Source organism: Pipistrellus hanaki, assembly GCF_964339955.1.
Source record: "Pipistrellus hanaki genome assembly, chromosome: 2".
In the NCBI taxonomy this organism is placed as follows: domain Eukaryota; kingdom Metazoa; phylum Chordata; class Mammalia; order Chiroptera; family Vespertilionidae; genus Pipistrellus; species Pipistrellus hanaki.
The window spans coordinates 35,089,997-35,117,039 of record NC_140504.1 but is presented as its reverse complement, the minus strand read 5'-3'; the positions used below and the strand labels follow the sequence as shown (position 1 = coordinate 35,117,039).

Sequence of the window (27,043 nt, the reverse complement as noted above, 5' to 3'; positions counted from 1 at the left end):
ATTAAAAAAATAAGCACACCATGAAGTAAACATATTGACACTGAACTATACACATAAAATGATAATGGTGCATTACATTTTACCACAATAACCCCCCCTCGAAAATCTTCCTATGGGAACATTTACAAATTATTAGAATTTTAGAGCTAGAATTCCCTCAGATCCAATCTCAGCATCAATCCCGAAGGCGTCAAAGTTGACTATGAGAACATGTGACATGCTAGCGTCTGCCAGTCTTTTGCTGCTTTTTCCTGCCTTGCAGACCAGGCTCCAGGGGTCAGGAGAAAGTCTTCTTATTTCTTGCCTATGCTAGTGTAGGGGATCGGGCAAGTGTGTGTGTGTGTGCGTGCTCTCGTATGACAGACCACTGAGTCGCAGCCACGCTCTTCTTCCTCCATGGGGAGAGGTGCAGTTTCAAGGTTCTGCTGTGGTTGAAAGGGTCCTGGACCTCTGGCAGCTCCACTCAGCCTCGCTGGCCCGCAGCCTACAGACTGAGGGAGCAGCTGGAAGGAAAGCGCTTAGCATCTCAATGACGGTGGATGAATGGTGCACAAGCGGTGCCCGGGCTTCTGATCGGAATCAACTTTCCGATCGGAATCAACTTTCCAGGGTTTCTGATGAGCATCTCTCAGGACCCGTTCGCTGAGATCGACCTAGGGGCATGCTCATTCTGACGCCCGCATTTGTTATTTGTTCCCATTCAGTGTTCCGGGTCGCACCGATCCACCTCCCACCCCATGCACCGCCAGTGTCTGAGCCGCCGCCGCCGCCGCCGCCGCCGCCGCCGCCGCCGCCGCCGCCGCCGCCGCCGCCGCCGCCGCCGCCGCCGCCGCCGCCGCCGCCGCCGCCGCCGCCGCCGCCGCCGCGCTCCGCCGGGCACATGCGCAGTGGTGACGCCGGCCCGAGCCCTCAGTCTCCTCCCCGCCGCCTCCCGGTTCCGCAGTCACTTCCTGCAGCTGTTTCCCTGTGGGTCTGGTCAGACTGACTTTGGAGTCAGCCCCGGCGGCTGCGGAGAGGGCTCGGCGGCGGGGCCGGCTGGGAAAGTTGTGCGGCGGGAGGCGGGTGGAGCGCGGCGGCCGGGCGCGCGGGGGCACGGCGGCGGCGGGCGGCGCGCCCGGAGGCGGTTCCGGTGAGTGCGGGCGATCCGGGCGGCCCGGAGCCGCGGGATCGGGGTCCTGCGGGCGGCGGGCTGTGCACCTGCCCTGCACGCGAGGGGCGCGCGCTGCCGCTGCTGCGGACGGGGCTGTTCTGGAGCCTCTCGTGCCCCGTGCGGAGCAGCGGGGCCCCCGGGCGGGCGTGCGTGCAGCCGCCGGGCTCTCGCGCCGGCCCCCGGCTCGTGGGAGACCGGGGTTCCATCTTTCGTGATGGCATCCTTGAGGGATAGAGGTGCGTGTGTGCAGCTCGGGTGCCTGCGTGCACGGCAGGGACGGAAGGTGTATGTGGGCGATGCTGAAGCCGAGGTAGCTTTGACTCAAAAGGTGCAAACGGGGCCCTGGGATGAGGCGCCGTCCCTGCTGACGCCAGTCCACCGAGGCCTCTGCTCCCCCAGGTTCTTGCGCTCTTTTGAGCCTTCCTAATAGGAGGTGCCTTACCTCGGCTGATTATTATTTCTTTTTTTTCTGTTTTTCTCCCATACCCCGGCTGTGTTCTGCTGACCTCCAAATTTATGCTCACTGTCTTTCCCTCAGGTCCAGGATTCCCAATCAGAGACTTCCCTAGTTGGCTGGGGCTCAGGAACCTGTTCCTTTACACAAGGTGGCCTTTTCCTCCGTAGCTTTCTCGAAACGAGAAAGCGATTAGCGTGGAAACAGTCCGTGGAGAGTAGGCCCCAGTCTGATCATGAAAACTATCATATGATCATTCATCCCCTTTCTTTAAATTGTGTCCACCCGGAAGCTTTGATTTTTTATTTTTTTATTTTTATTGTTCCCCTACCCCCTTCCAAACCGGGACACGAACTGCCATCCTACCCCCTTCCAAACCGGACATGAACTGCCATCAACCCGTCATGTAGGCCACCCCAAGCATCACATTGAATGGCTTTTAGGATCCGAGGGATGTTTTGTTTACATCAACCACCAAGTTGGTTTCTTTTAATCAAATGCAGCAGCTTTGGTCTCTCTGTAATCCACCATGCATGCTTTCACCGAAGGCATGATTTTACTTCTTTTAGATTTATACTGTATGCTGATTTTTGTTTGCCAGTATAGTAACACTTGATGTAACTGTCATGCATTCTGTGTGGAAGTTGACATTATCATTTTGATGGTTGACTGTTACAAGAAATAATTTTGGTTAAATAATAGCTATCCTGTGAACATTATTAGAATTTTAGAGCTAAAATTTCCTCAGCTTGATAAGATAAAATGCGATAACGGGGTAAGTCTCTAATTGGTGAGCATTTGATTGGGGAGATTTTTATCAGGGCTGGAAACTGGTCTCTTGTACCTCTGTGCTCTGAGAAGGGCCTTTGATGGAAATCTGTTAGGCAACACTAGGAGGCATGTGCCCAAATTTCCTCAAGTGGGAGTGAGTGTCCATAAAACAAGTCCAGACATGTCTAAACAATTTATAGCATTTGCTTTTCTGCTAATATTGCTGATTTCCTTTATCCAGATGTTTTGACACCCTCCTTCACCATTTCTCTTCTGAACTGGCAACTTGTTTATGGCAAGTTGGTATTACTGTGTCTCTGTACTGGTAATCCTTACCTGAGGATATTTTTCCATTGATTATTTTTAGAGAGAATGGAAGGGAGGGGGAGAAACTGAGAGGAACACCGATGTGAGAAAGATATCCATTGGTTGCCTCCTGCAGGCACCCAGGTCGGGGCTGGGGATTGAGCTTGCAACCAAGTTACATGCCCTTGACCAGAATCCAACCTGGGACCCTTCAGTCTGTGGGTTGACACTCTATCCCTGAGCCAAACCAGCCAGGGCTGTATTGCTTTTCTTTATGTTCCCAGAGATATGGACAGCATATTTCTGCTTAAGAATAAAATAACGTCATTGTTTTTCTAAATGTTATGATTAATGAGAAATATTGTTAAATACTAGCCCATCTAATAAAAAAGTAAAATGCAAATTAACCATCACTCTGCTACACCCACGAGCCACGCCCACCTGCCAGTCAGGAGCAAGTATGCAAATTAACCCAACCAAGATGGCTGCGGCCACGGAACAAGCAATGAAGGAAGCCAAGCTATCCACACACACTGGTAGGCCCAGGCCTCCACTCAAGGCTACAAAGTTTCAATTATAGAAATAAATAAATCCTAACAAAAATGGCAGCAGCCACAGAGCTGGAGAGAGCAGGAGGCTTGAGGTGTCCTGGTGATGGAGGAAGCCAAGCTCCTGCAGCCCTACCCTGCCTTGGCCTCTGCTACAAAGTTTTAATTATAGAAGATAGATAAATCCCAACAAAATGGCTATGGCCACAGAGCAGGCAGGAGGCTTGGCTCTGCTCAAGGCTACAAAGTTTCAATTATAGAAGATAAATAAATCCCAGATAATAGGGCCAACCCAAGAGGAGGCCCTATTATCTGGGATTTATTTATCTTCTATAATTGGGAAACTTCTTAATTGGGAAACTTCTTAATATCATTTATTAGGGGGAGCATGCAAACCACCACAGGCCCCTCTCCCAAGTCACCCCACGACCCAAGGGTACCCCCATCCTGATCCGGGACACCCTTCAGGGCAAACCAGCTGGACTGGACCCCACCAGTGCACCAGGCCTCTATTCTATCTAATAATCCTATGTAATAAATGAGTAATATGCAAATTGACCATCATCCAACCCACATGATGGCTGCCCCCATGTGGACACAAGATGGTCACCACAAGATGGCCAGCAGGGAAGGGTAGTTGGGAGGGACCAGGCCTTCAAGGGAGTGCAGTTGGGGGTGATCAACCCTGAAGGGGAGGGCAGTTGGGGGTGACCCAGGCCTGCAGGGGAGAACAGTTGGGAGGGACCAGGCATGCAGGGGAGGGTAGTTAGGAGTGATCAAACTTGCAGGGGAGGGCAGTTAGGGGCAATTGGACTGGCAGGGGAGCAGTTAGGCATCAATTAGGCTTGTAGGGGAGTGGTTAGGGGGTGATCAGGCTGGTAGGCGGTAGCGGTTAGGGGCAATCAGGCAGGTAGGCAGGCAAGCACTTGGGAGCCAGCAGTCCTTAATTGTGATCCTGGTGATTGGGATCCCAGATTGGAGAGGATGCAGGCTGGGCTGAGGGATGTCCCCCTCCCCCTCCACACACATGAATTTTTTGCACTGGGCCTCTAGTGACTAATAATTTATGTACTTTGCCCTTAAGTACATTCTTTCCCCATTTCATTGATATTCTTTGATGCCTCAAACCCTGACTTTAGTAAAAGGTTGTTACTTGATTGCAGTTTCCACGTGTGTTTACTTATTAAATATGCTAATAGAAACTTTTAACTTTCCAAAACTTAGTTAATTTTTGTAGATCTGTCACTGTCATAATATGTACACACTTCTATGGTAGCTGGTAAATTTCAGCAGTTTAAAATAATCATAGTCTATTGACCAAGAAAGAAGATTTTTAATAATGTTGAGAGAGTGGAAGGAATAGTGAATTTTAAAATAAAGATTTTTAATTTGGGTTAGAATCATGGAAACTCAAAGTGTGTACTGTAGGTTATTTCGAGAGACTCAGGATTAGAAGATGCCATCTGGGTAGGAGGCAAGAGAAATCACGGATAAATTTGAAGAGGGATTGGAACATATTGAGCCTTTGCTGAGGGAAACAGAATAGAGACTATCAGTTATTTAATAAGAAGGGGAAAAGCAATAACTGAGACTGGGGAACTGGAATTCTATTGGGGCTGTGATAGTGTGGTCCATTACTTCATTGTATTTTTACTTGATACATTATTTTGTGAAGGTTATTTACCGATAGAGGGGAAGGAAACATTCTCAGAGGGGACTCATGAATGTCGTCTAAGGCTATATGAAGTGAGGTCCTAATTTCAAGGACCTCCAGGGGCAGACCAGTAACATGAGTACAGGCAGCAGACTGAGTGGGGGCTGAGGTGGCCTGGAGAAGGCAGGTGTGGCTGCCAGGGACACTGTACTTGCAACACTAGGACCCTGTGCCAAGTGTTGCCAAATTGTCCTTTTATCAAGAGAAGCCACTGCCCTAGCCAGTGTGGCTCACAGTTGGTTGGAGTGTCATCTTGTGCACCGAAGGGTGGTGGGTTGGATTCCCAGTCAGGGCACACAGGTTGTGGGTTTAAAACTTGTTGGGGTGTGTTGGGGGGCAACCCATTTGATGTTCCTCTCTCGTCAATGTTTCTCTCTCCCTCTCCCTTCCAAAAAAAAAAAAAAAAAAAAGGAAAAAGGAAAAGAAAAAAAGAGAAGCCATGAGTATATTGATTTTTTTGAATGTTAGTGCACCATGACTAATTCAATTTAAAAAATGAAAGCAAAACAAAACAGTGTACATTCCAAGCAGAGCATGTCTGTGGCTGCACGCCCTACAGGCTGTCTGCAACCTCTGCTGCAAGGAATCATTGGCTCAATCTCTAAGTGTTAGTAGATGACTAGAAGGTACACTTTTTATTTTTGTCACATGGTAACTCCAAGTTATTCCTGGAGTTCCTGGATATTTTAGCTAGTTCTAGAGGTGCTCTAAGAACTCTTTATTTCATTATTATTATTTTTTTAATATGTAATTTGGATGAAAGAGTAGTTTGGATGGAAAGTAGACATTTGCTCAGGTTCTTAGCTGGTGGAATTTTGTCTATGTGTGATTATCAAGAGTGTTTAAGAGTCAGTGTGCCTGAGGGAAGGGGTCTGGACGAGGTGACCTTTGATGTCCACATCAGCCATGTGATGTTTAGATTTAATTAGTCATGGATGCAGTACTATTAATGTTTGAGGGCCAGAGGGACCGCAGTTGGAGCTGTGCCAAGCAAAACAAAGCCAAATCTATAAACCTGTGTTCCGTGGAGGAGCCATTGTGTCAATGGGGATTAACCTAAGGGAAGTCTGCTGGATGAGCTGGATGAGGTGCAGCCCCGGGAAGGGTTAGAGACGTAGAGGAAGGGGTCAGGTGGTGTGGTCCTGGACATGTTGTAGCGCTGAGGTCACATGTTTAAGCGGGTATGCTTTTGCTTTTGATTCAGATGTGAAGACGTAACTTCTCCGCGCACATTGGATTATGCCCAAGGCTTTCCTACCCAATGATCCTCTTGCAACACGCCGGGCTCCCTCTGCCTAAGCGGCCCTCACCCTCTCCTCCTATGTCAGTGGCCGCCAGGTCTCCAGGAACCTTGCAGCATCCACCGCAGAGGCCTTTTGTGCAGGAGGCTTCCTTACCTCTGGCCGGGGAGGAAGAGCTACCGAAGGCAGGGGAGCAAGACTCTACCCTGGAGGATCTGTGTAAGCCCCTCTACTGCAAACTCTGCAATGTCACCTTGAACTCAGCGCAGCAAGCCCAGGCTCATTATCAGGTAAGGGAAGAGAAGACAACCAGGCGTTTAGTGGGCGAGCGTTTTAGGGCTGTGCCCATTTCAGAGTTGATCAACATGGCTTAGTGAACAACTAAGTATTAGCTTGTTTGACTAAAAGTATAACGTTCCTACTTTGAAAGAAAGCATTGTTTTTTTTTTTCATAAAATGGGATCTTAGCCTCCTATACAGTAGCTGTGTGGTGTTTGATAGCTTACCTGTCGTGAAACAAATGTGCACCATGCCGTCTATGTTGGTAAACAAACCGGTCATCCCAGGGAGAACAGATATTTGTTACATGATGTACCAAACTCAATTTGGTGTCAAAATTGCTTGGAAGAATTCGTCTTATAAATATTCTCTCCCAGCTAGTACAATCAGCATTGGTTCACGCTTATCTCTGTGAATCCTACGCGTTTCCTTTTTAACCTCTGACTCTTCTTACAAACCCTATCACTGCTATCAGAGGACAATACAGGTATCTTCTGTAGTGAGAATAAAATGACGTTCGAGTCTTGAGCCTTACCCTTCATTTATAAGGAGCACACTCTGATTTCTTTTAGCCTGTCAGTGTGAACTGATAATCAATTCTAAGATTTAAAGCTTTCACCTTCATGTAGCTTAGCTAGTGGAAAAGACGGTTTTAAAGGACAAATAGGAAATTATATTTAGGCTAGAAAGGGATGGTACAATACCTCTTTCTATTCGAGATTGTTACCTGTTTAAAATAATATAATTTCCTTTGTTGGAGAAAAGAGACCTATGGCAATTGAGGCCAAATGCCACTGAACGGAAATATGTCTTCTGGGCCATTCTTGATTTGACCATTTGTTCTCTCCGTGAATGTTTGCAGTAATAAGTCCATATGGTAGAAAGATGACTTACACAGCAATTTTTTTCTATCGTGCCAGTATAACTGTTTTCCAACTTCAAGTTTTTTTTTTTTTACTCTGCGTGTAAGCCTTTGTTTCCTTTTGATCCTAAAGACTGATGATTGTATCACCTTGTGACTGCATCACTATTTTGATTGTGTGTTGTTTTCTCCAGCATAATATATTGCTTCCCTGGAGTTCTCTTTATTTGGGTTTGTTTTTCCCTCAGGTGCAGAGAGTTGAGTTAATTAGATTTCTCAGATCTTGGCACATGTCATCATTCATTCATAAAGGCACCTTCTGGTTTTATTGTTATACTTCAGGCCTGGTGCACAACATTCATGCACTGGGGGTGGGTCCCTCAGCCTGGCCTGCACCCTCTCGCAGCCCAGGACCCCTCAGGGGATGTCCTTTGAGGGGTCCTTAGCTCTGCTGCAGAAGTGGGAGAGGTTCCCACCACTGCCGCTATACCCACCAGCTGTGAGCCTGGCTTCTGGCTGGCCCTGTGGGGGAGCGCGCTGACCACTAGGGAGCAGCTCCTGTGTTGAGCGTCTGCCCACTGGTCTTAGCAACCAGTTGTTCTGCCTTTCAGTTGATTTGCATATTAGGGTTTTATTATATAGGATTTTTTCCCCTTGCCCCAATCCCTGCTCTCATTCCCTCTGTGTACCATTTCCCACCATCTTGATTTGATACAGGGTCTTCCTTTGCCTGTTTTATCATTCAAGTGGAGTCTGTTAGGATGATCCATCTAAAACCTTAAACTCAGTGATAGTTTTCCTCTTCATTCATTCTGGGGGAATGTTCAGTTTTATAGCCTAAGACATACTTTGAAAAATCAAACCTGGGTTTTAAACTTTTGATTTTTCGCTGTAAAAGTCTCTACTAAATCGTTAGCTTGGAAGCAAAACCCAAGTCTTTAAAGAAGACTTGTTCACTTTTATGAGGGAAAACTCTTGGGCAATGTGTAATTTAATATATGTGCAAGGATTGTACCTGTACCTCCTGCCTTTTTCCCCCTCCTAATATCATTTTGTATCTCTATAGACAGTGATGGGTGCTTCTGGTTATGCATAGAAGTTCAGTTTGATCAGGGTCATTATTTATAAGGTTAAAGTTGATAAAATCAGCACTTACTTAGTTTTTTTTTAAATTTAGTCAATATTTGTGTATTGTGCTCTGAACTTTTTAGTTGACAACATTAGTGATTATATGTAATTGCAGCGCTGACAGTCATACAGTGAGTACATAAATTAAAAAATATAAGAAAATGGAAAAAAAAAATTTGTAAATTTCTCAATAATCGGAAAGTTGGAAGAGAAAGGACAGACTATCATAGGGGACGATTTAAGCAGCCAAGAACTAGAGTAAACACAAAGGAAAGAAGTAGCAAGTGGGTCTTAATAAAGTAGAATTTAATAGAAAATGAAAACTTTGGTTGCAATACTAGCATGTTTCTAAGAGCGTAGAGGCAAAGATTTGAAGAAACCAATGTTATTGGTATTTCTTAAAGAGGGAAATATTTTTATTTTTTTTTTTACAGAGAAACAAGGCAAGCAGTTAATATATAAAAGTATCGAGCAATTTCATTAAAAGAGTAGAGAAGAAAGCTAATCTTATAAGTTAGATATGGATTTCTACAAGACAGAAATGCTCAAGATGAGAGAATGTGGCTCAAAGAGAATCAGAATAATAAACAGAGCATGGGTGAAAGAACATAGAAGGAAAGCATAGAAATGTTAGCTGGAAAGATGCGTCAAAGGCTACACAAACTGGCAGTGATTCTTAAAGGTCCTGTTTAACATTTCTTGTAATACTGGTTTGGTGGTAATGAACTCCTTCAGCTCTTTCTTGTCTGGGAAGCTCTTTATCTGTCATTTGATTCTAAATGATAGCTTTGGTGGGAAGAGTAATTTTGGTTGTAGGTCCTTGCTTTTCATCACTCAAAGTGATGAATATTTTGTCCCAATTCCTTCTGTCCTGTAAAGTTGCTGCAGAGAAATCAGTTAACAGTCTCATGAGAACTCCTGTGTAGATAACTAACTGCTTTTCTTTTGCTGCTTTTAGGATTCCCCTTTGTCTTTAAACGTGGACATTTTATTTATAGTGTGTCTTGGTGTGGACCTCTTTGAGTTTCTTTTTTTTTTCTTTTCTTTTTTTTTAAAAAATATATTTTATTGATTTTGTACAGAGAGGAAGGGAGAGAGATAGAGAGCCAGAAACATCGATGAGAGAGAGTCATCGATCAGCTGCCTCTTGCACACCCCCTACTGGGGATATGCCCGCAACCAAGGTACATGCCCTTGACGGGAATCTAACCCGGGTCCCTTCAGTCCCCAAGCCGACGCTCTATCCATTGAGCTAAACCGGTCCCGGCTCTTTGAGTTTCTTGGACTTCTGTGTCTATTTCCTTTACCAAATCAGGGAAGTTTTCTGTCATTATTTTTTAAAATAGGATTTCAATTCCTTGTTGTCCTTCTGGTATCCCTTTGATTAGAATGTTGTTACATTTGATGGTGTCCCAGAAGTCACTTAAAGTATCTTCATTTTTTGGATTCTTCTTTCTTTTTGTTCTTCTTAGTGGATGTTTTCTGCTATCTTGCTTTCCAAACTACTTATTTGATCCTTTGCGCCTTCTAATTGGCTGTTGATTCCATCTAATGTATACTTCATTTCAGTTGTTGTATTCTTCATTTCTGATTAGTTCTTTTAAGAAGCAGAAAAAAAAATATGAATAAGAAATAACACAAAGAAAAAATAATTCTCACAAACAAAGGCACACACATAATAAAAGCACTTGATTAACCAACACTGAAGCTAGTGCAAAGGTTAAAAGGTAAAAAATGTAGGAAGATATGTGTAATTACAATAGTAAATTAAAGGATACTCAAAACATATACACAGAAGAAGTAAAAAATAATGACAAAAACATAAATATGGAGTAAGTAAAAATGGTAGTGATTATGGAATGTATTTGAGTTTAACAACCATCAACTTAAAATAGATTGCTATAAGCATAGCATGGTACATATGAATCACATGGTAACCACAAAGCAAACATCTATAAGAGATATACAAGGAATAAAGAGGAAGGAATCCAAACAATACTACTGAAAGTCATCAACATACAATAGAAGAGTGTAAGATAATAAGAAAGGAATAGCAAAGAACTCGAAAAACAGCCTGGCTGGTGTGGCTCAGTGTTGAGCATTGACCTATGAACTAAGAGATCCCTGATTTGATTCCTGGTCAGGGCACATGCCTGGCTTGATCCTCAATAGGGGTCATATATGAGGCAGCCAATCAATATTTCTCTTTCATTGATGTTTCTATCTCTCTATCTCTCTATCCCCCTCCCTTCCTTTCTCTGTAAAATCAATTAAAAAAAACAAAACCCCACCACAATTAAAACAACAAAATGGCAGTAACTACATACCTATTTATAATTTCTTTATATATAAATGGATTAAATGTTCCAGTCAAAAGACAAAAGGATAAAGAAGATGTGGTATATGGAATATTAGCCATGAAAAAGAATGAAGTCTTATTATTTGTGACAACATGGGTGGACCTAGAATAGTAGTCGGCAAACTCATTAGTCAACAGAGCCAAATATCAACAGTATAATGATTGAAATTTCTTTTGAGAGCCAACCTTTTTAAACTTAAACTTCTTCTAATGCAACTTCTTCAAAATAGACTTTTCTAGGCCGTGGTATTTTGTGGAAGAGCCACACTCAAGGGCCAAAGAGCCGCATGTGGCTCTCGAGCCGCAGTTTGCCGACCACGGACCTAGAAGATAAAGGTTAAGGGAAATAAATCAGACAGAGAAAGAAAAGTACTATATGATTTCATTTATATGCGGAATCTAAAAAAACAAACAAGACAAAACCAAACTCATAGATACAGAGAACAAGCTCATGGTTGCTACATGGGTGGGCAGGTTCGGGGAGCTGGGTGATAAAGGTGAAGGGATTAAGAAGTATAAATTGGAAGTTACAAAATAGTCATGGGTATCTTAAGTACAGCTTAGAAAAGATAATAATATTGTAATAACCATGCATGGTGTCAAGTGAGTATAAGACTTATCTGGGGGATCCCTTTGTAAGGTATATAAATATCTAACCACTATGTTGTACACCTGAAATTGATACATATTTTATATTAAATTAATAAAAAATGTCAACTATCATTTAAAAATAAGAAAATCAACGGGAAAACACACACACACACACACACACAAAACAGGCAGTGATTAAAACAGGCTACTAAAAACAAGAGTAAGACCAACGAGTAAGGCTTACTAGGACCTGGAATAAGCAGAATGGCAATGGTTGTAGACTAATAGAATAAGGTGGTTTGATGAGATGATGAAAGTAAAGTTTTATTTCCACTTTAAAAACCTTCTTTGTAATTTTCAATATAGAGTTGTTCCAAGACTGAAATTCATTATTTCAGTTACGTGTGAGATAAAGGGGTCAGTGGTGGTAGCCTGTGTATGTGCTAGGAATACATCGCTGTGATTGGGAGTGTGCTAAGTCCCTGTGATCACATTACCCAAAACATTCTAGCGAGTTGATGCCACTGTTGAAATCACAAAGTTTCAAATTGCCCAGGGTATTGTAAACAATCCGCAGTCTGGTTTGAACAGTGTTACACTGAAGTCCCGGTTGTATCATGTTCCAGAAACAATGGAAACTTTCCCTGGCATGCTGGTGTTCCCCAGCTGGGGCTGCCCTAGCAGTACCCATGTGTATCTGTCATTGCCACAGATTTATTTTTATTTTCAGAACTTCTTAAACCGGTCAGTCTGCTTCAGAATACCCTTAGCTGTCCTTCTTAATAAGGTTACCTATTTTTGCAGTCCCAAAATTATGGCTTTAGTCCTATCTTAATTTGAAATAAAATCTTTGGAGGAAAAAAAAAAATGTCTTTATTATGTTAAAATCTATAGGCTCCAGATTACTTAAGGCAGATCTGGCGTGGAGTAACACAACACTTTCAGCAGCATACATACTTAGTTAAAGAACCACTTTAGACTGGAAGGTCATTAACAAAAATTTTAAGAAAGCAAAAAGCATGGGTAGATTTTGCTAAGGCATCCACAGTTTAAAAGAAAGTCAGCCGATTTATCTGCTAATTTGCATATTCATTTAAAAAAGTACTAGTTACTCAAAGTACATTTCTAAAATTTGTCGTAAACATCAACTTCTATTTGTAATATTTGGTAGCCAAATGACCTATCATATTAGGTTAATTAGAAAGAAAAAACATACATAGTTCAAAAAAGTAGTTCTAGCATTATGATGCTGAGTGTAGTGATCATAATTCATAATTTAGAGAGTGTAATTAGATGTTACCCCCAAATTTAAAGTACTGATTGTATTGTAGCACATACATTTTACCATTGATCACTCAGGTTTGGGTGGTATGCTCAGCAACTTTAATCTCAGCTAATTTTTATGTTTTAAAATTTCTCCTGATTGTTTTCCAAATGAACTTGCAGAGGACTGAGATGGTCAAAATACACCTCATTCAGGGACAGAAGCTCTCTCTGATCCTGCTGTTAGCTGGTCTCACCAGCTTCCTGCCTGCCATCCCAGTCCACCCCTACCTCGTTTCTTATCTCTCTAAATTATAGTTATCCTTTCTTCCAGACAAGGGTGATTATGTGCCCTGTACTCTGTATTTCACCACCTGTCATCACTTTTCCACCTTGATCAAATTAAAAGCAGGCTTGAGCTTTTCCCCCCATATACATACAATAGCAACAGTAACCTTCCCTTTCCTTTTAGTCCCTCTTGTTAGCTTCCTTTCTCTTCTTCCCTCCCATCCTTAGAGTTCTGCTGGGTGCAATTGTCCTCTGTGGGTCTTCACTTCCCTTTCATTCCCCAGCCCACTGCACGCCGGCTTCCATTCCAGTGTTCTAATGAAATGGCGCTCTCTAGCCAAATCTAGTTCTTTTTCACTTGACCTCTTTGTAGCATTTGCCACTGGTAACTTGCCTTTTTACAATTCTTATTTCACTCAAAACAACACCTGAAGATCAAAGCGCTTGCAATGAAAAGCTGTAATCATGTCCTTTCCCTTTCTCACCCATCTCCTGCCTTTTATTCCCTAGTCTCCTTTCTACCTCCCATCTTGGGTTGACTGTAGTGTTAGTTTGACACGGCCGAGGTTGATCACAGTTTTGTTTATTTGATAATCAAATTAAATTTTTCTTGCTCTATTGGCAGGTTGATTTCAGTGGTTGACCATTCCAAATTCAGCTTCTGCATTTAATATCAGTAGGGAGATACTGTTCACTATGAAGCCGTTTCCTTCTCTGTGTTTCCAATGTTAGGGTTCTGTTAAATGAAAGCATTCACAGTCAAACGCTTGAGCCACAGACTAGCCATAAAAAGGACCAGGTGCTAGGGGTAAGCAGTCTACACCACTTGTAGCAGGGCTAGATGGAGAAGATAGCGTGACCACCACCCTGGGTTTGAAGGGGCTGTTTCGCACAATGAATTTAGGGAAGGAAAATGTAAGTTGAATTTACACTGGCTGTAGAAAGGGGGTGAGAGAAGGTGAAGTGGAGCTAGTTCTGAGGTAAGTACAGAGACCATATGTGTTTGCTCTTTTTGGATTGATGATATACAAGTCTGTAAAGTTCACGTGTAAGCAAGAAGCGGAGGTACGTAGTAGTTGATAGTGCCTGGCTGTCCTCTTTAAATAATTGTGGAAATAGCCACCAGGGTGCTAATTCTAATTTTCAACATAGACTCAGAAATGTAAGTCATCTTGTGTGGGTTTTGGCCTGCAGTTATTAACGGATTAGCCTTTCCTCTCTTCTTTCCACCCGCGGACCTGCTGTAATTTAAATTAGGGCACCATAGAATTCTTTTCTTGTCAATTTCGTGCTCCTCAAAAGGGAGGTTCAGATAGATAACCCTTTCTTGAATGGCACCAGTTGTTCAACATCTATTTTAGTTTACTTTCTGTGTGGATTATAACTTGGAAATAGTCTTTTTTTTTCCCCCTTGAGTTTCTGATTACTTTTTTAAAAATAGAGAGAAGAATCTTATGCCCCCTCCCCCCCTTTTTTTTTTGAGTTTGAAGTGAAGGAGAGTTTATTAGTGAAGCAGTGAGACAGAGAGTGGCTAGACCACAGACAGAGTAGTTGAATCTTATGCCTTTTTAAAAAACCATTTACTAGCTTTATAATCTTTCTTTTTATTGCTTACAATCCCTCTCATTTGTTGTCTTGAAACCCACTTTTCTTGTTCTTATTTGGACTAGTTGTTTCACATTTGGAATATGACTTAATTGTGTAGCTTTCTGTGTTTCCTAGAGTTTGTCATTGCCTTTCTTTTTTCCCTTTTTTGTTCTTACATAATGTATCATTACCATATCCTTATTTTCCCCTTCAAACTCTCAATCACATTGTCTCTTGTATGGAATGCCCCCCCCCCCCTTTTTTTTTTTTTTAAATATATTTTATTGATTTTCTTACAGAGAGGAAGGGAGAGAGATAGAGAGCTAGAAACATCGATGAGAGAGAAACATCGACCAGCTGCCTCTTGCACACCCCCTACCGGGGATGTGCCCGCAATCAATGTACATGCCCTTGACAGGAATCGAACCTGGGACCTTTCAGTCCGCAGACCGAAGCTCTACCGCTGAGCCAAACTGGTTTCGGCTGGAATGCCCTTTTATTATCACTCTTTTTACTTGCTCCATTTTCAATTGGTTGCCCTCTGGGTTTGCTGCAGGGCTCTCAATTTTGGACTTGTCTTCCTTGCTCTCTCACTTGGGCTACTATTTTCCAAATATACGTGTGTGTTTTTTAAAAAAATCTTATTTTGTTTGAGTATATCTTCACATTACAGAGGAAGAAAGAATAAAGGTAAATGTATTACAACACATTTCTTTAAAAATAAAGTGAGGGAGTACCTGGGAAATAAAATTTTCTGAGCCCTTGTATATCTGAAAATGTTTGCATTGTGCCTTTATATTTGATAGATTTGTGGGTGACCTACTTTAATTTTGAGCTTTCTCTCTCTCTCTCTCTCTCTCTCTCCTTTCCTCCTTCCCTCCCTCCCTCCCTCCCTCCCTCCCTCCCTCCCTCCCTCCCTCCCTCCCTCCCTCCCTTCCTTCCTTCCTTCCTTCCTTCCTTCCTTCCTCCCTTCCTTTTCTGGAAGCGTTTAGTCTCTCCTTTTAATCCTTGTTACCTGGAATTTCACAGTGAAGGATGTGCCTGGATCTTCTTTCATTCATCCTGGTTAGAACTAGTAGATCCTGTCAGTTTGCTTACTCTTCTTTCTCTTGAGCTTTGGGGAATTTTCTTTCATACTGTTTATCTAATAATATTCTTCTCTCTATTTTATCTCTTTTTCCAGATAATTCTATTAGGCCTATCTTGGAATAGCAGGGTGGGTTCTTTATATTGATGATCTCTTCTCTCTTTTATCCTTCATTGATACAGGAAAAATATTTGAGAAAAATCCAACACCCTTTCTTGATAAAAACCCTCAGCAAATTGGGAATGGAGGGATCATGCCTCAACATAATAACAAACCTACAACCAACACCATACTCAATGGGCAAAAACTAAGACCATTTCACCAAAGAACAGGAATGAGACAGGGATGCCCACTATCACCACTTCTGTTTGACATAATACTGAAGAACTAGCCGTTGCGATCAGACAAGAAAAAGAAATAAAAGGCATACAAATTGGAAAAGAAGACATAAAACTGCCCTTATTTGCAGATGACATGATACTGTACTTAGAAAACCCTAGACTTAATAAATGAATTCAGCAATGTAGCAGGATACAAAATTAACACCAAAAAATCTATGGCATTTTTATACACCAAAAGTGAACTTACAGAAAGAGAAACTAAAACAGCAATTCTATTTACCATCACACCAAAAAAAAAAAAAAAAAAAAAAAAAAGGTAAGATATCTAGGAATAAACTTAACTAAGGAGGTAAAAGACCTATACTCAGAAAACTGCAGGACACTGAAAAAAGAGATAGAGGAAGATATAAATAGATAGAAGAACCAAGTTTGTGGATTGATAGAATCAACATCATTAAAATGTCCCTACTACCCAAAGCAATCTATAGATTCAATGCACTTCCCATTAAAATACCAATGGCATATTTCACAGACCTAGAACAAACTCTCCAAAAATCCATCTGGAATAAAAAAAATACCCAAAATAGCTGCAGCAATCCTGAGAAAGAAGAACAAAGTAGGAGCGATCTCAATACCAAATATCAAGCAGTATTACAAAACTACTGTTCTCAAGACTGCCTGGTACTGGCACAAGAACAGACATATAGACCAATAGAATAGAATAGAGAACCCAGAAATTAACCCAAACCATTATGCTCAATTAATATTTGCCAGAGGAGGCAAGAACACACAATGGAGTCCAGATAGTTTCTTTAATAAATGGTGTTGGGAAAATTGGACAGATACATGCAAGAAAATGAAAAGACAAACCATCTTTAAAAAAATCTTTCACTGATTTGTTTCTCCCTCTAACTCTATACTCTGTTTTTTTGTTCTATGTTGTAGAATTCTTCTAAAAAGTTGCCTGTGCTGGTTGTCTTCAGTTTTACACCCGCCATTGTCTTTTTAAGCCACCCATATGCCTTTCATTCCCCACTACACTACTGAAATCGTTCTTACCAAGTTTACTCTTGGTCTCTGTCTTTTTAAATCCAAGCATTAACTCATTAACTTCTGTGTTTTGATCCCACAGTAGCATTTGGCCTGTTGAACCACTCTTGTTTTTATTATTTTTTTAAAATTATTATGAAGTCCTTCAGGCATAAAAGGGCACTAAATTTATATAATGTTCATGTGTATTTGCCTTCTAGTTAAAAGAATGAAAATCATCAAATCATTTGAAGAGCACCTTCCCCGCCTGGAAGGAAAGAATTGGGGAGGGGAAGGTGCTCTTCAAATGATTTGATGATTTTCATTCTTTTAACTAGAAGGCAAATGTAGCCACTATACTGATTGGTATATTCCAGATGTAGCCACTATACTGATTGGTATTTTCTGTTCCCACACTTGTTTGGTAGTTTTGCTACATGTATTTTCCTATATAATATGTAGTGTTTTATTTATAATGTAGGTTTTTTTTTTGTTTTTTTTGTTTTTTTTAATGTTTTTAACCTTCATTTTAAAAAGATTATTCTTGCCCTAGCCGACTTGGCTGAGTGGACAGAGCATCAGTCTGCGGACTGATGGGTCTCAGGTTTGATTCTGGCCAAGGGCACATGCCTGGGTTGCCGGCTCAATCCCTAGTGGAGGGTGTGCAGGAGGCAGCCGAACAATGATTCTGTCTCATCATTGATGTTTCTATCTCTCTCTCTCTTTCTCCCTTCCTTTCTGAAATCAATAAAGAAATATAAAAAATAAAATAAAAAGATTATTCTTAAGTATCTTTTTCTGCAGCTTACTCTTTATTCAACATTTTGTTATGAGAATCATTCATGTTGCCATGCATGAATGACCCCAGAGTGTTTATTTTCACTGTGTATATAATATTCCATTGTCTGAATAGACTATAATTACTATAATACTGTGTATATAGTATTCCATTGTCATAATAGACTGTTATGTTGTAGACAGACACTTAATTTGTTTTCACTGTTCAGTTGTTACAAACAGTCCTTCTAGAAACATTGTTGTAAAAATCTCCTTAGATATGGTTTCTGTTTGATAATACCCGGAAGTAGAGTTCTTGGGTTATAATGTATTTAACTACATTCTTCTTTTGAATCAACTTGTTCTAGGCGTCCATACCACAGTTGTTTCATTTTCATCTTACTTCATAGGCCAGGCGGTCTCCTCTCATTTTCTGGGTCTCATTCTCTACTGCATTCTATATTTTAGTGTCCTGGGGTTTTATCTTTGGCTCTCTTCTCTTTATTTCCAGCTTCTGGCTCCTATTCACACTTAATTGATCCCTATGCTAATCCCAGGGTAATCTTTATCAAATGCAACCCAGTCATGCCACTACTTTTCTTCAAGTTCTTCAGTGGTCCCCTGCTGCCTCTGAAGTCCAAGTTCTGTGTCATGGCCAGAACCACTAATGATTAGTCTTCCCCTGCCCCTCTCCTCACTCCCCATTCCTTGTATCTCAGCTCCTACCTCTTCTCTAAAGGATCTTGAAGATCATCTCTCCAGCAGGCTGGACCTTTGCTCAGACCATTTCCTTTGTTCTCAGTTTTTGTAGGCAGGGGAGGGAGGGTGGAGTGGGTGGAGAGTAGATGGGGGTGGGCATTACCTTCAGATTGAATGAGATGCTGCTTGGCTTGAGACCTGAGAGATGAGAAGGAGCCAGCCCTGCAGCGACCTGAAAGAAGACGATTCTAGGCAGAAGGAACAGCTCTTATACAAAGGCTCTGGAGCGAGAATGAATTTGCTATGTTCAAGGAAGAGAAAAAAGGCGAGTGAGGCAGGAGTATAATGAGCTGGGGGAAGGAGTTTTGTATAAATAAAATCTGAGAAGTGGGCAGGGTCTGATCATGTGGGGCCTTATGGATAAGATGTGTCGATTTTCAGTGTAGTGGGAAACCATTGGAAGATTCTATGTGAGAGAGTGGCATGATCTCGTATATGTCTGGAATTACCACTCCAGCTGGTGTGAGGAGAATTAGGAGGACAGAGTGAGAGCAGAAACCAGGAAGGAGTTCTCGCTGCAGGTAGAAAATGTTGGTAGCTTGGATTACTGTGGTATTTGCAGTGTCCATGGAAAGAGGTAGGATGACTTAGGATATATTTTGGAGGCAGACAGAGAGGACTGGCTGGTGGGTTAGACGTGTTGGCTTTAAGGAGGGAGGGAATCAAGAAAAGGACCCCTGGCCTTTCTTGAGTGCCATTTGCTGACATGTGGATGGCTGGTGGTGGTGGCAGTCTTGAGAGAGTTCTGTGAGGGGGGAATCAGAAGTTATTTTTTAGATATTTTAAGTTGGACATGTCTCTTAAGACTGCAAAGTATAAATGGCAGGAAGTCATTTGGATAGGTGGCTCTGAAGGTGTCAAGGATTGCCTTTGTTTGTTGGGGCTGCTATAACAAATTACCAGAGACCGGGTGGCTTAAACAGAGAATGTTTATTTCTCGAAGTTGTGGAGGTCTGGAAGTCTGAGATCAGGGTGCAACATAGTTGGGTTCTGGTGAGGACCCTCTTCCAGATTGCAGATCGCCTGTTTATATTCTCACATGGGAGGTGGAGGGTGAGGGGTATTTCTGGCCTCTTTATAAAAGGGGCACTAATTAGGCTCCACCCTGAAGACCCAGTCACTTCCTAATACAATCACATTGGGATTAGATTTCATTATATGATATTTGGTGGAACACAGACATTGAGTTTATAACAGGATGGGGATAGATAATTTTGGGAGTCAGTAACTTATTATATTTTAAAGCTATGAGAGTGGGTAAAATAACTGAGAGTTTGAGTGTAGATAGAGAAGAGAGCTGAGGATAGGGCTTTGGACACCATAGCATTTAGAGAATGAGAGGTAGGGGTGTGAGAGGGAGTCAGAGAAGACAGTAGAAGGATAGAGTGTCAATTGTGTCATGCTGCTTAGAGATAGACTATGATGAAGGCACAGGTATGACCACTGGGTTTGACCTCCCCTGCTACCATAGTGAGTGGTCAGAAGGTAGAACTTAGCACATCACTTTAATGAACTGCATACGTATCTGTCACCTCTTCTAGAGTGTGTGCTAACCCTGATTCCTTCTAAGGCTTAGCACATAATAGATGGTAAATAAATGCCTACAAGTTCAATGCTTACAAAGTAGTTTTAAAGAATAATATACTTACCTCTCCTCAATTAGGATGCTTTTATTTATTTATTTTTTAAAATATATTTTATTGATTTTGTACAGAGAGGAAGGGAGAGAGATAGAGAGTTAGAAACATCGATGAGAGAGAGTCATCGATCAGTTGCCTCCTGCACACCCCCTACTGGGGATATGCCCGCAACCAAGGTACATGCCCTTGACTGGAATCGAACCCGGGACCCTTCAGTCCCCAAGCCGACACTCTATCCATTGAGCCAAACCAGTTTCGGCTAGGATGCTTTTAGATCACTGACCCTTCCCACCAATTTGCAGCAGTTCCAGGAGTATAGTCGTGTGAATAATAATGTGGAGGAAACACAGTGAGAGAAGCAAATCCATTTTACTAGAGGTTCACAGTGCCTCCTGCAGCCATCATGCTGTGGTGAACCAGGGCCTTGCTTTGGACTCAGAAGGCCTGCCTCAAGCTCTGCTGCACTGCGTGGCCCTGCTGAATGTTGGGTGCTGGTGGCAGGGCCCCCACACTCTCTGGATCATGGCTCTTCAGCTGTCCTTTGTGGATAATATCAGCAAGTTCCTCTCACAGGATTTTTGTGAGCAGCAAATGATCTAATGCACAAAGTAAAAAGCTACTCTGTAAGAGCTATGTTTGTAAAAATAATTGGATTACCCATTTTGTCACACAGATTATAAAGTAGATTAGGTCAGAGTATTATCCTATCTAATCTAATAAAGAGGGAATATTCAAAGTGACCAAGATGGCTGTGCCCACAGCGGAGGCCGAATTCCCGTAATGAGCCTTAATGAGCAATCATCAGGGACCTAAGGCTGCGTGGTGCTGTGCCCTCAGCCTGGTGGGACTTGACAGGGGACCTGAGGCTGCGCGCCCCCCCACCCCACCCTGGCGCCAGGCTGTGGGACCTGAGACCACACCCCCCACCATGTGGGGCTTGACGGGGGACCTCAAGGCACGCCCCCCACCCTGGCCTGTGCCAGGGGACCTCAGGCCACACACCCTGCCCCGGCACCTGAGGGGACTGGGGGACCTGAGGCTGTGTTCTCTGCCTGGCAGGGCTTGACGGGGGTGGGGTTGGCTGGGTCTGGATCTAGCCCAGTGGTGGTAGGGCTGGTCGGGTCTGGGTCTCTTGTGATTTTGAGGTGCAAGTGGGTGGGCAGGGCCTTGCCTCTGGTTCCCATAGCGTGCCCCAGACTCTGACAGGAGGAAGATTTTCATATACATTTTGCTAATTTTCTTTTACCCCTGACACTTCTATTATAAAGAAAGGGCAAATAGCAATATTAAAATATTTCCTCTAATTAATTCCCTTTTAATGTGCATGAGTTTCGTGCACCGGATCACTAGTGAAACTTACATTCAGGCAATGGCGTAGGAAAGGCAACAAGTTTGGGAAGAACACAGATCACTGTAAAATGTAATACTTTTTTAGGAATATATAGGAAATTAATTTCTTTTGGCTTTGTCCCTTTATTGTTCCCAGATAAATGTAATCAGTTAGAACCAAAGAATAGACATTTACTTTAAAATCAAGTAATCAAATCTAGTAGTGGTCTGTTTACCCTAGTGTGTCATATCTGAAAGATTAAAATGTAGTTGGTGCTGTTTGTGGTTTTCTTATTTTTTCTGTTTTTTTTTTAAGTGAATATATAAATTCCATTTGACAAATTTTCACCATGGCGATTACCCATTTCACTTTACTTCTAGGGTAAAAACCATGGTAAGAAACTCAGAAATTACTATGCAGCAAACAGCTGTCCTCCGCCTGCCAGAATGAGCAATGTGGTAGAACCCGTGGCTTCTCCAGCTGTTCCAGTCCCTCCGCAGGTAAGACATGTGGCAGGGTGGAAGCTGTCTTATGCACAAATGGCCATGGATGAAATTTGTCGTCTACGTGCCCCTCATGGTACAATTGGGCAAATACCCCTGAAAGGTCCCACTGGGTGCTTTTGACTCCTTCAACTCCAGGGCTGGATTTAATGCATGCCAAAACTCATGAGCTTTGAGATTTCTCATGCTTTGGTTGTGATGCATGAAATGATGAAACAAATATTGTTTCATGAGTCTTTCCCTATGCATTTCTCAAAGTCCGAGCTTAAATGACCCTGTGTCTAGGCTAAACTAGAATAAAAACCAACAGATCCTCAATAAAACAAGAGATTGTTTAAATGTTTATATTTTTATTGCAGTTAATCCCATTTACTTTATATTTTGCCTTTTATTGAGATTAATTTCTTGAGATTGCATACCCCCTCCTCCTCCCTCCTCCTCCTCCTCCTCCTCCTCCCCCTCCTCCTCTTCCCCCTCCTCCTCCTCCTCCTCTTCCCTCCTCCTCCTCCTCCTCCTCCTCCTCCTCCTCCTCCTCCTCCTCCTCCTCCTCCTCCTCCTCCTCCTCCTCCTCCTCCTCCTCCTCCTCCTCCTCCTCCTCCTCTTCTTCTTCTTCTTCTTCTTCTTCTTCTTCTTCTTCTTCTTCTTCTTCTTTTTCTTTTCTTTTCTTTTTTTTTTCTTTTTAACTTCTGGCCAGAGAACCTGTATAAATACTTTCGGGTTGAACACAAAATTGGTTACTCTTTGAAAGATAGAGCGGGTGTTTCAAGCAAAATATTCCTGTACTTTAGCAGCCTCTGACATATGAATTCTACTCCTTAATCTGTCCTGGTGTATTATTTGTCCTTAGAAAAATACAGTGGTCATAAATAATAAGTCTAATTGAGAACTTACTATGCCAGGTACTCTGCTAATCACTTTGCATGCACTGTTTCATTCAGGGCTGGGACTAGGATGGGGAGAGGGATGCGTTACATTTGGGCATAAAGTTTAAGAGGGAGACTAAAAACTCAGTAGTCAAGATAACTATTTATTTATTTTTTTGCTATTGTTAATCCTCACCCAAGGATATTTTTTTGCATTGATTTTTAGAAAGAGTGGAAGGAAGGAAAGGAGGGTGGGGGAAGGTGGGAAGGCGGGGGGGCGGGGGAAGAAAGAGAGAGAAAGAGAGAGAGAGAGAGAGAGAGAGAGAGAGAGAGAGAGAGAGAGAGAGAGAGAGAGACATGGATTGATTGCCTCCTACACATGTCTCAACCAGGGCTGGAGAGAGGAGAGAGAGAGAGAGAGAGAGAAAGAGAGAGAGAGAGAGAGAGAGAGACAGACATGGATTGATTGCCTCCTACACATGTCTCAACCAGGGCTGGGGATCGAACCTATAACCCAGATAGATGCCTTTGACCAGTAATCAAATCTGTGACCCTTTATTGCTTGAGCCAACGCTCTAACCACTTAACAACACCAATCAGGGCCTAGATAACTATTTTCAAAATTGAAAATTAATGTAAAAAATTCAATGGTGAACGAAAGGTTAAAGAACCTAGGCTAAGTATTACTGATTTTTCCTTTTGCCTCAGGCTGCACTATGGCATGGCATGGCAGTTACCGATCCTGTCATTTTTTAACATTTTGATATTTTGTTCCTTATTGATTTTTTTGCATTTGTAAAAATATTCCATTAAAGTATTTATTTTGATTGCTGGGCTTTTTTTTTTTTTTTTTTTTTTTTTTTTTGATGCTCTCTTAAATTTTGTGCCCATGGCAAGTGCCTTCTTGTCTCATTCTTGTCCTGGGCCCTGACTTCCTGGAATGCTTGCAGTAACTTAGCAGTATTGGCCTTACTACTCTGAGAGTAATCCCTGGCCAGCAACCTCGGTCTTACCTGGAAGTTTATTAGAAGCACAGGTAAGCTAGGTAACTTGTCCAAGGTGTTACATGTAGTGGGGCAAGAATTTTTTTGATCTTAGACCTCTACTCATCAAGGTATAATTTTGCTTTTCTGAATGTCAGCTGTCCAGTACTTAATGTATGGCTAGCAATAAAAAGCTATTGCTCCATCCTCAAGAATTTGTGGGGGTAAATGAGATGTGTTAAAACATAGAATCAGAGGAAAGGAAAGTTCCCAGAATGATCTTCTGGCAGTATGGTTGGCACAGTACTGAGTCCTGAAGGCTGCCCTGGAACTGGATGGCTGCTCCCTGCAGGGACTGTTTTCAGCCAGCTCCGCCCTTTTGGGCAAACAGCCGGCCATAGCTTTCTTTCAGAGCACAGCTCTCTGTGGTGTTTGAAGACAGCTCTCCTGTGTCCAGAAAGTCTTCTCTTCCAGGTGAAATAGTGCTCTTTCTTTCAGCTGGACCTGATGTGATATGCTTTCTAGACTCTCATATGTTTTATTCTCCTCCAGGCAGAATCTAGCTTGTTGTTTTTTATTAGCCCAGTAACATTTATTAAGTGAATAAATACTATCTTTCAGGCCCTGTATTAGACTTCCCTTAATTCACTGTTTTCCAGCCTGAATACAGTTGGCTGGGTCTGCTGATTATTTCTCCCTAATTATATTGAATCTGTAGCTAATTTGTAGACTCTTTGAGCAGGGGCTCATTAAAAAAAAAAAAAGTGTATATCTGTGGCTCTGCATTAGATAGCAAGCTCTGTAAACTGTAGGTGATCAGTAAATGCTTATGGATGGATTCTGGGCTGACTTGACTTTTCTGATAATATGATTTTAGCCTTTACCTATACTACCTTCAATCTTCCATGCTGGGTTTTAAGTTTTTTGTTTTTTTGTTTTTAATTCCTCGTTGGAGATAGCAATGAGCATTGGTGATTGTCCTGCAAAACCATGATGAAGTGTCTCCTAGGCTTAGAAGGAACGTGGAGGAGGAGAAGGAAATAAGCTCCGGATCTTTCTCTTTAACCTTGTTTCTTATGTCTTTGATGCCAGATGGGCTCCTTTAAGCCGGGAGGCCGAGTGATCCTGGCCACAGAGAATGATTACTGTAAGCTCTGTGATGCCTCCTTTAGTTCTCCAGCTGTGGCTCAGGCTCACTATCAAGGGAAGAATCATGCCAAGAGACTGCGGCTGGCGGAAGCTCAGAGTAACTCATTCTCGTAGGTATTGCCGTTTTCTCTGAGGCCAAAGTGTTGTGTGAGACTGAGTGTCTGGAGAGAGAAAGAGCTGAAATGGATCCCTGTTTAGACGTCTCACTCTTTTAAAATTTCTGTTCTCCAGGGAATCCTCAGAGGCCGGTCAACGGCGGGCCCGGAAAGAAGGGAATGAATATAAGATGATGCCTAATAGGAGAAATATGTATACAGTACAGAATAATTCAGGTATACAGTGAATTTCCACATACCTTGGCTACTGCTGCAAATGGGCTCCTCTGTTTTTATTCCTTTTAATGGTAATTGATAGCCCTGAGAATGTGGGGTAAGCTGCTTTGCTTGAATTGGTCTGGTGGCTTTTCAAGCTGGTGTTTATTTCAGGTCTCATTTATTTATTTATTTTCTATTTAGTATATTATTTGTTTTTATTTTAAACTATAGTTTATGTTTTAAGACCTTTTTATGATGGATCTTTTATATTTCTTTTGGTGTTTTCCAGCTGAGGAATGTAAAATCCCTTATAAAAATGAGCTATTTAGTTTAAGGTTGCACAGTGTTGAATCCATATATATTGGGGAAAATTAAAAGCATTTTAGCAGTGGTGCTTAACCAGGATAGGGAATTAGAATCGCCTGGGGAGTTGTTATGAAATGCACAGGCTGCACCAGGACTCGGAGGTTTTCAGTCAGTGCATTGAGAGTAGGACCCAGACATACATGTGCTTTGAAAATGCTTCCTTGGTATAACAACTAGTTTACAGGGATGTTCTCTGCATTTTCTGATTATGTTCAGGAGGGAGAATAGGCCTGAGTAGTCTCTCATCCTCCCTCTGCCCCGGCCTCCAATGCATACACAAACCAGCGTAGGTTATTCATGCTAATAGTAAAACAAACAACAAACAAAAACAATTAACTGGAAAGGTGTAAGAGAAGCATAGAAAATAAGGACATATAGAAACAACAATATAATATAGTTGTAAAAAGCATAAACATGTATCAGTAATTGTGATAAATGTAAATTTACTAAATTCTCAGTTAAAAGACAGAGGTTATAAAATTAGATGAAAAAATTAGCTAAAATGAAGGAAGCTGAGATAGCTATATTAATGTTAGATGAAATAAACTTTAGGTCAGAGGTAGTTTAGACTATGTTCTCTGATCTGAGAACAATTAAGTGAGATGTCAGTAACAAAACTATTTTTAAAAATCACGCAGAATTTTTAGTTGTTTGGAAACTTAAAAACACTTCTAAATAACTCATAGGCCAGAGAAGAAACTATATAGAGTATTACAAATTATTAGAACCAAATATCAATAAAAATACGTTAAATTTGTAGAATGAAGTGAAAGCAATATGTTTAGAAAAGCCCCAACTATTTATTATAGTATAGAAAAGGAAAGCATAAAATCAATAAGCTGTTGGTCCAATCTAAGAAGTCAGTTATGTAGAGAGAATAAAAAAAATGATTAATAATTTCACCAACATTTTTACATATGTCATTCCACTCTTCATAATACTTCTTTAAAATAGAAATGCGATTATATTTTGTGATATTCTTATTTCACTTAATAGCATATAATAATCACATTTTCATATAATTAAAATATTTTCATTACTTTTAGTGACAGCATGGTTAACCATGGCAGTCTACTGTAATTTTTTAAATTGCATTTTTGGAACTCTCCTTTTTCCCACATCCTCCCAAAGATGTTTTTTATAAAAACTGATGAAATAAATACCCTCACTGATAAATCTTTATGCAAAAATTCTTAATATTTTCTTAGGATAATTCTTAGAAATAGAATTTTTGGGTTAAAGAGTTGGCATAATTATTAAACCATACAATGCTGGGAAATTAAATCACTTTTAAAACTATCTACTTTCTAGAGACATCTCTTCATTTAGAGTTTGGGTTTGGCTCTACAGAAACCTTTTGA

At 41.6% G+C, this 27,043-nt stretch overlaps 1 protein-coding gene across 2 annotated transcripts in view; it reads left to right on the top strand.

Moving 5' to 3' along the window:
- The first annotated feature begins 919 nt into the window (after positions 1–919).
- Positions 920–27,043, top strand: part of ZMAT3 (zinc finger matrin-type 3) — a 29,878-nt gene continuing 3,754 nt past the window's right edge. For both annotated transcript variants that reach the window (XM_084876105.1, XM_084876106.1), the window contains exons 1-5: positions 920–1,129; positions 6,148–6,474; positions 21,885–22,004; positions 24,946–25,112; positions 25,234–25,334. In XM_084876105.1, coding sequence (XP_084732231.1) covers positions 6,205–6,474; positions 21,885–22,004; positions 24,946–25,112; positions 25,234–25,334 — 658 coding nt within the window. In that variant the 5' untranslated portion in view covers positions 920–1,129; positions 6,148–6,204. The remainder of the gene's footprint in view (positions 1,130–6,147; positions 6,475–21,884; positions 22,005–24,945; positions 25,113–25,233; positions 25,335–27,043) is intronic.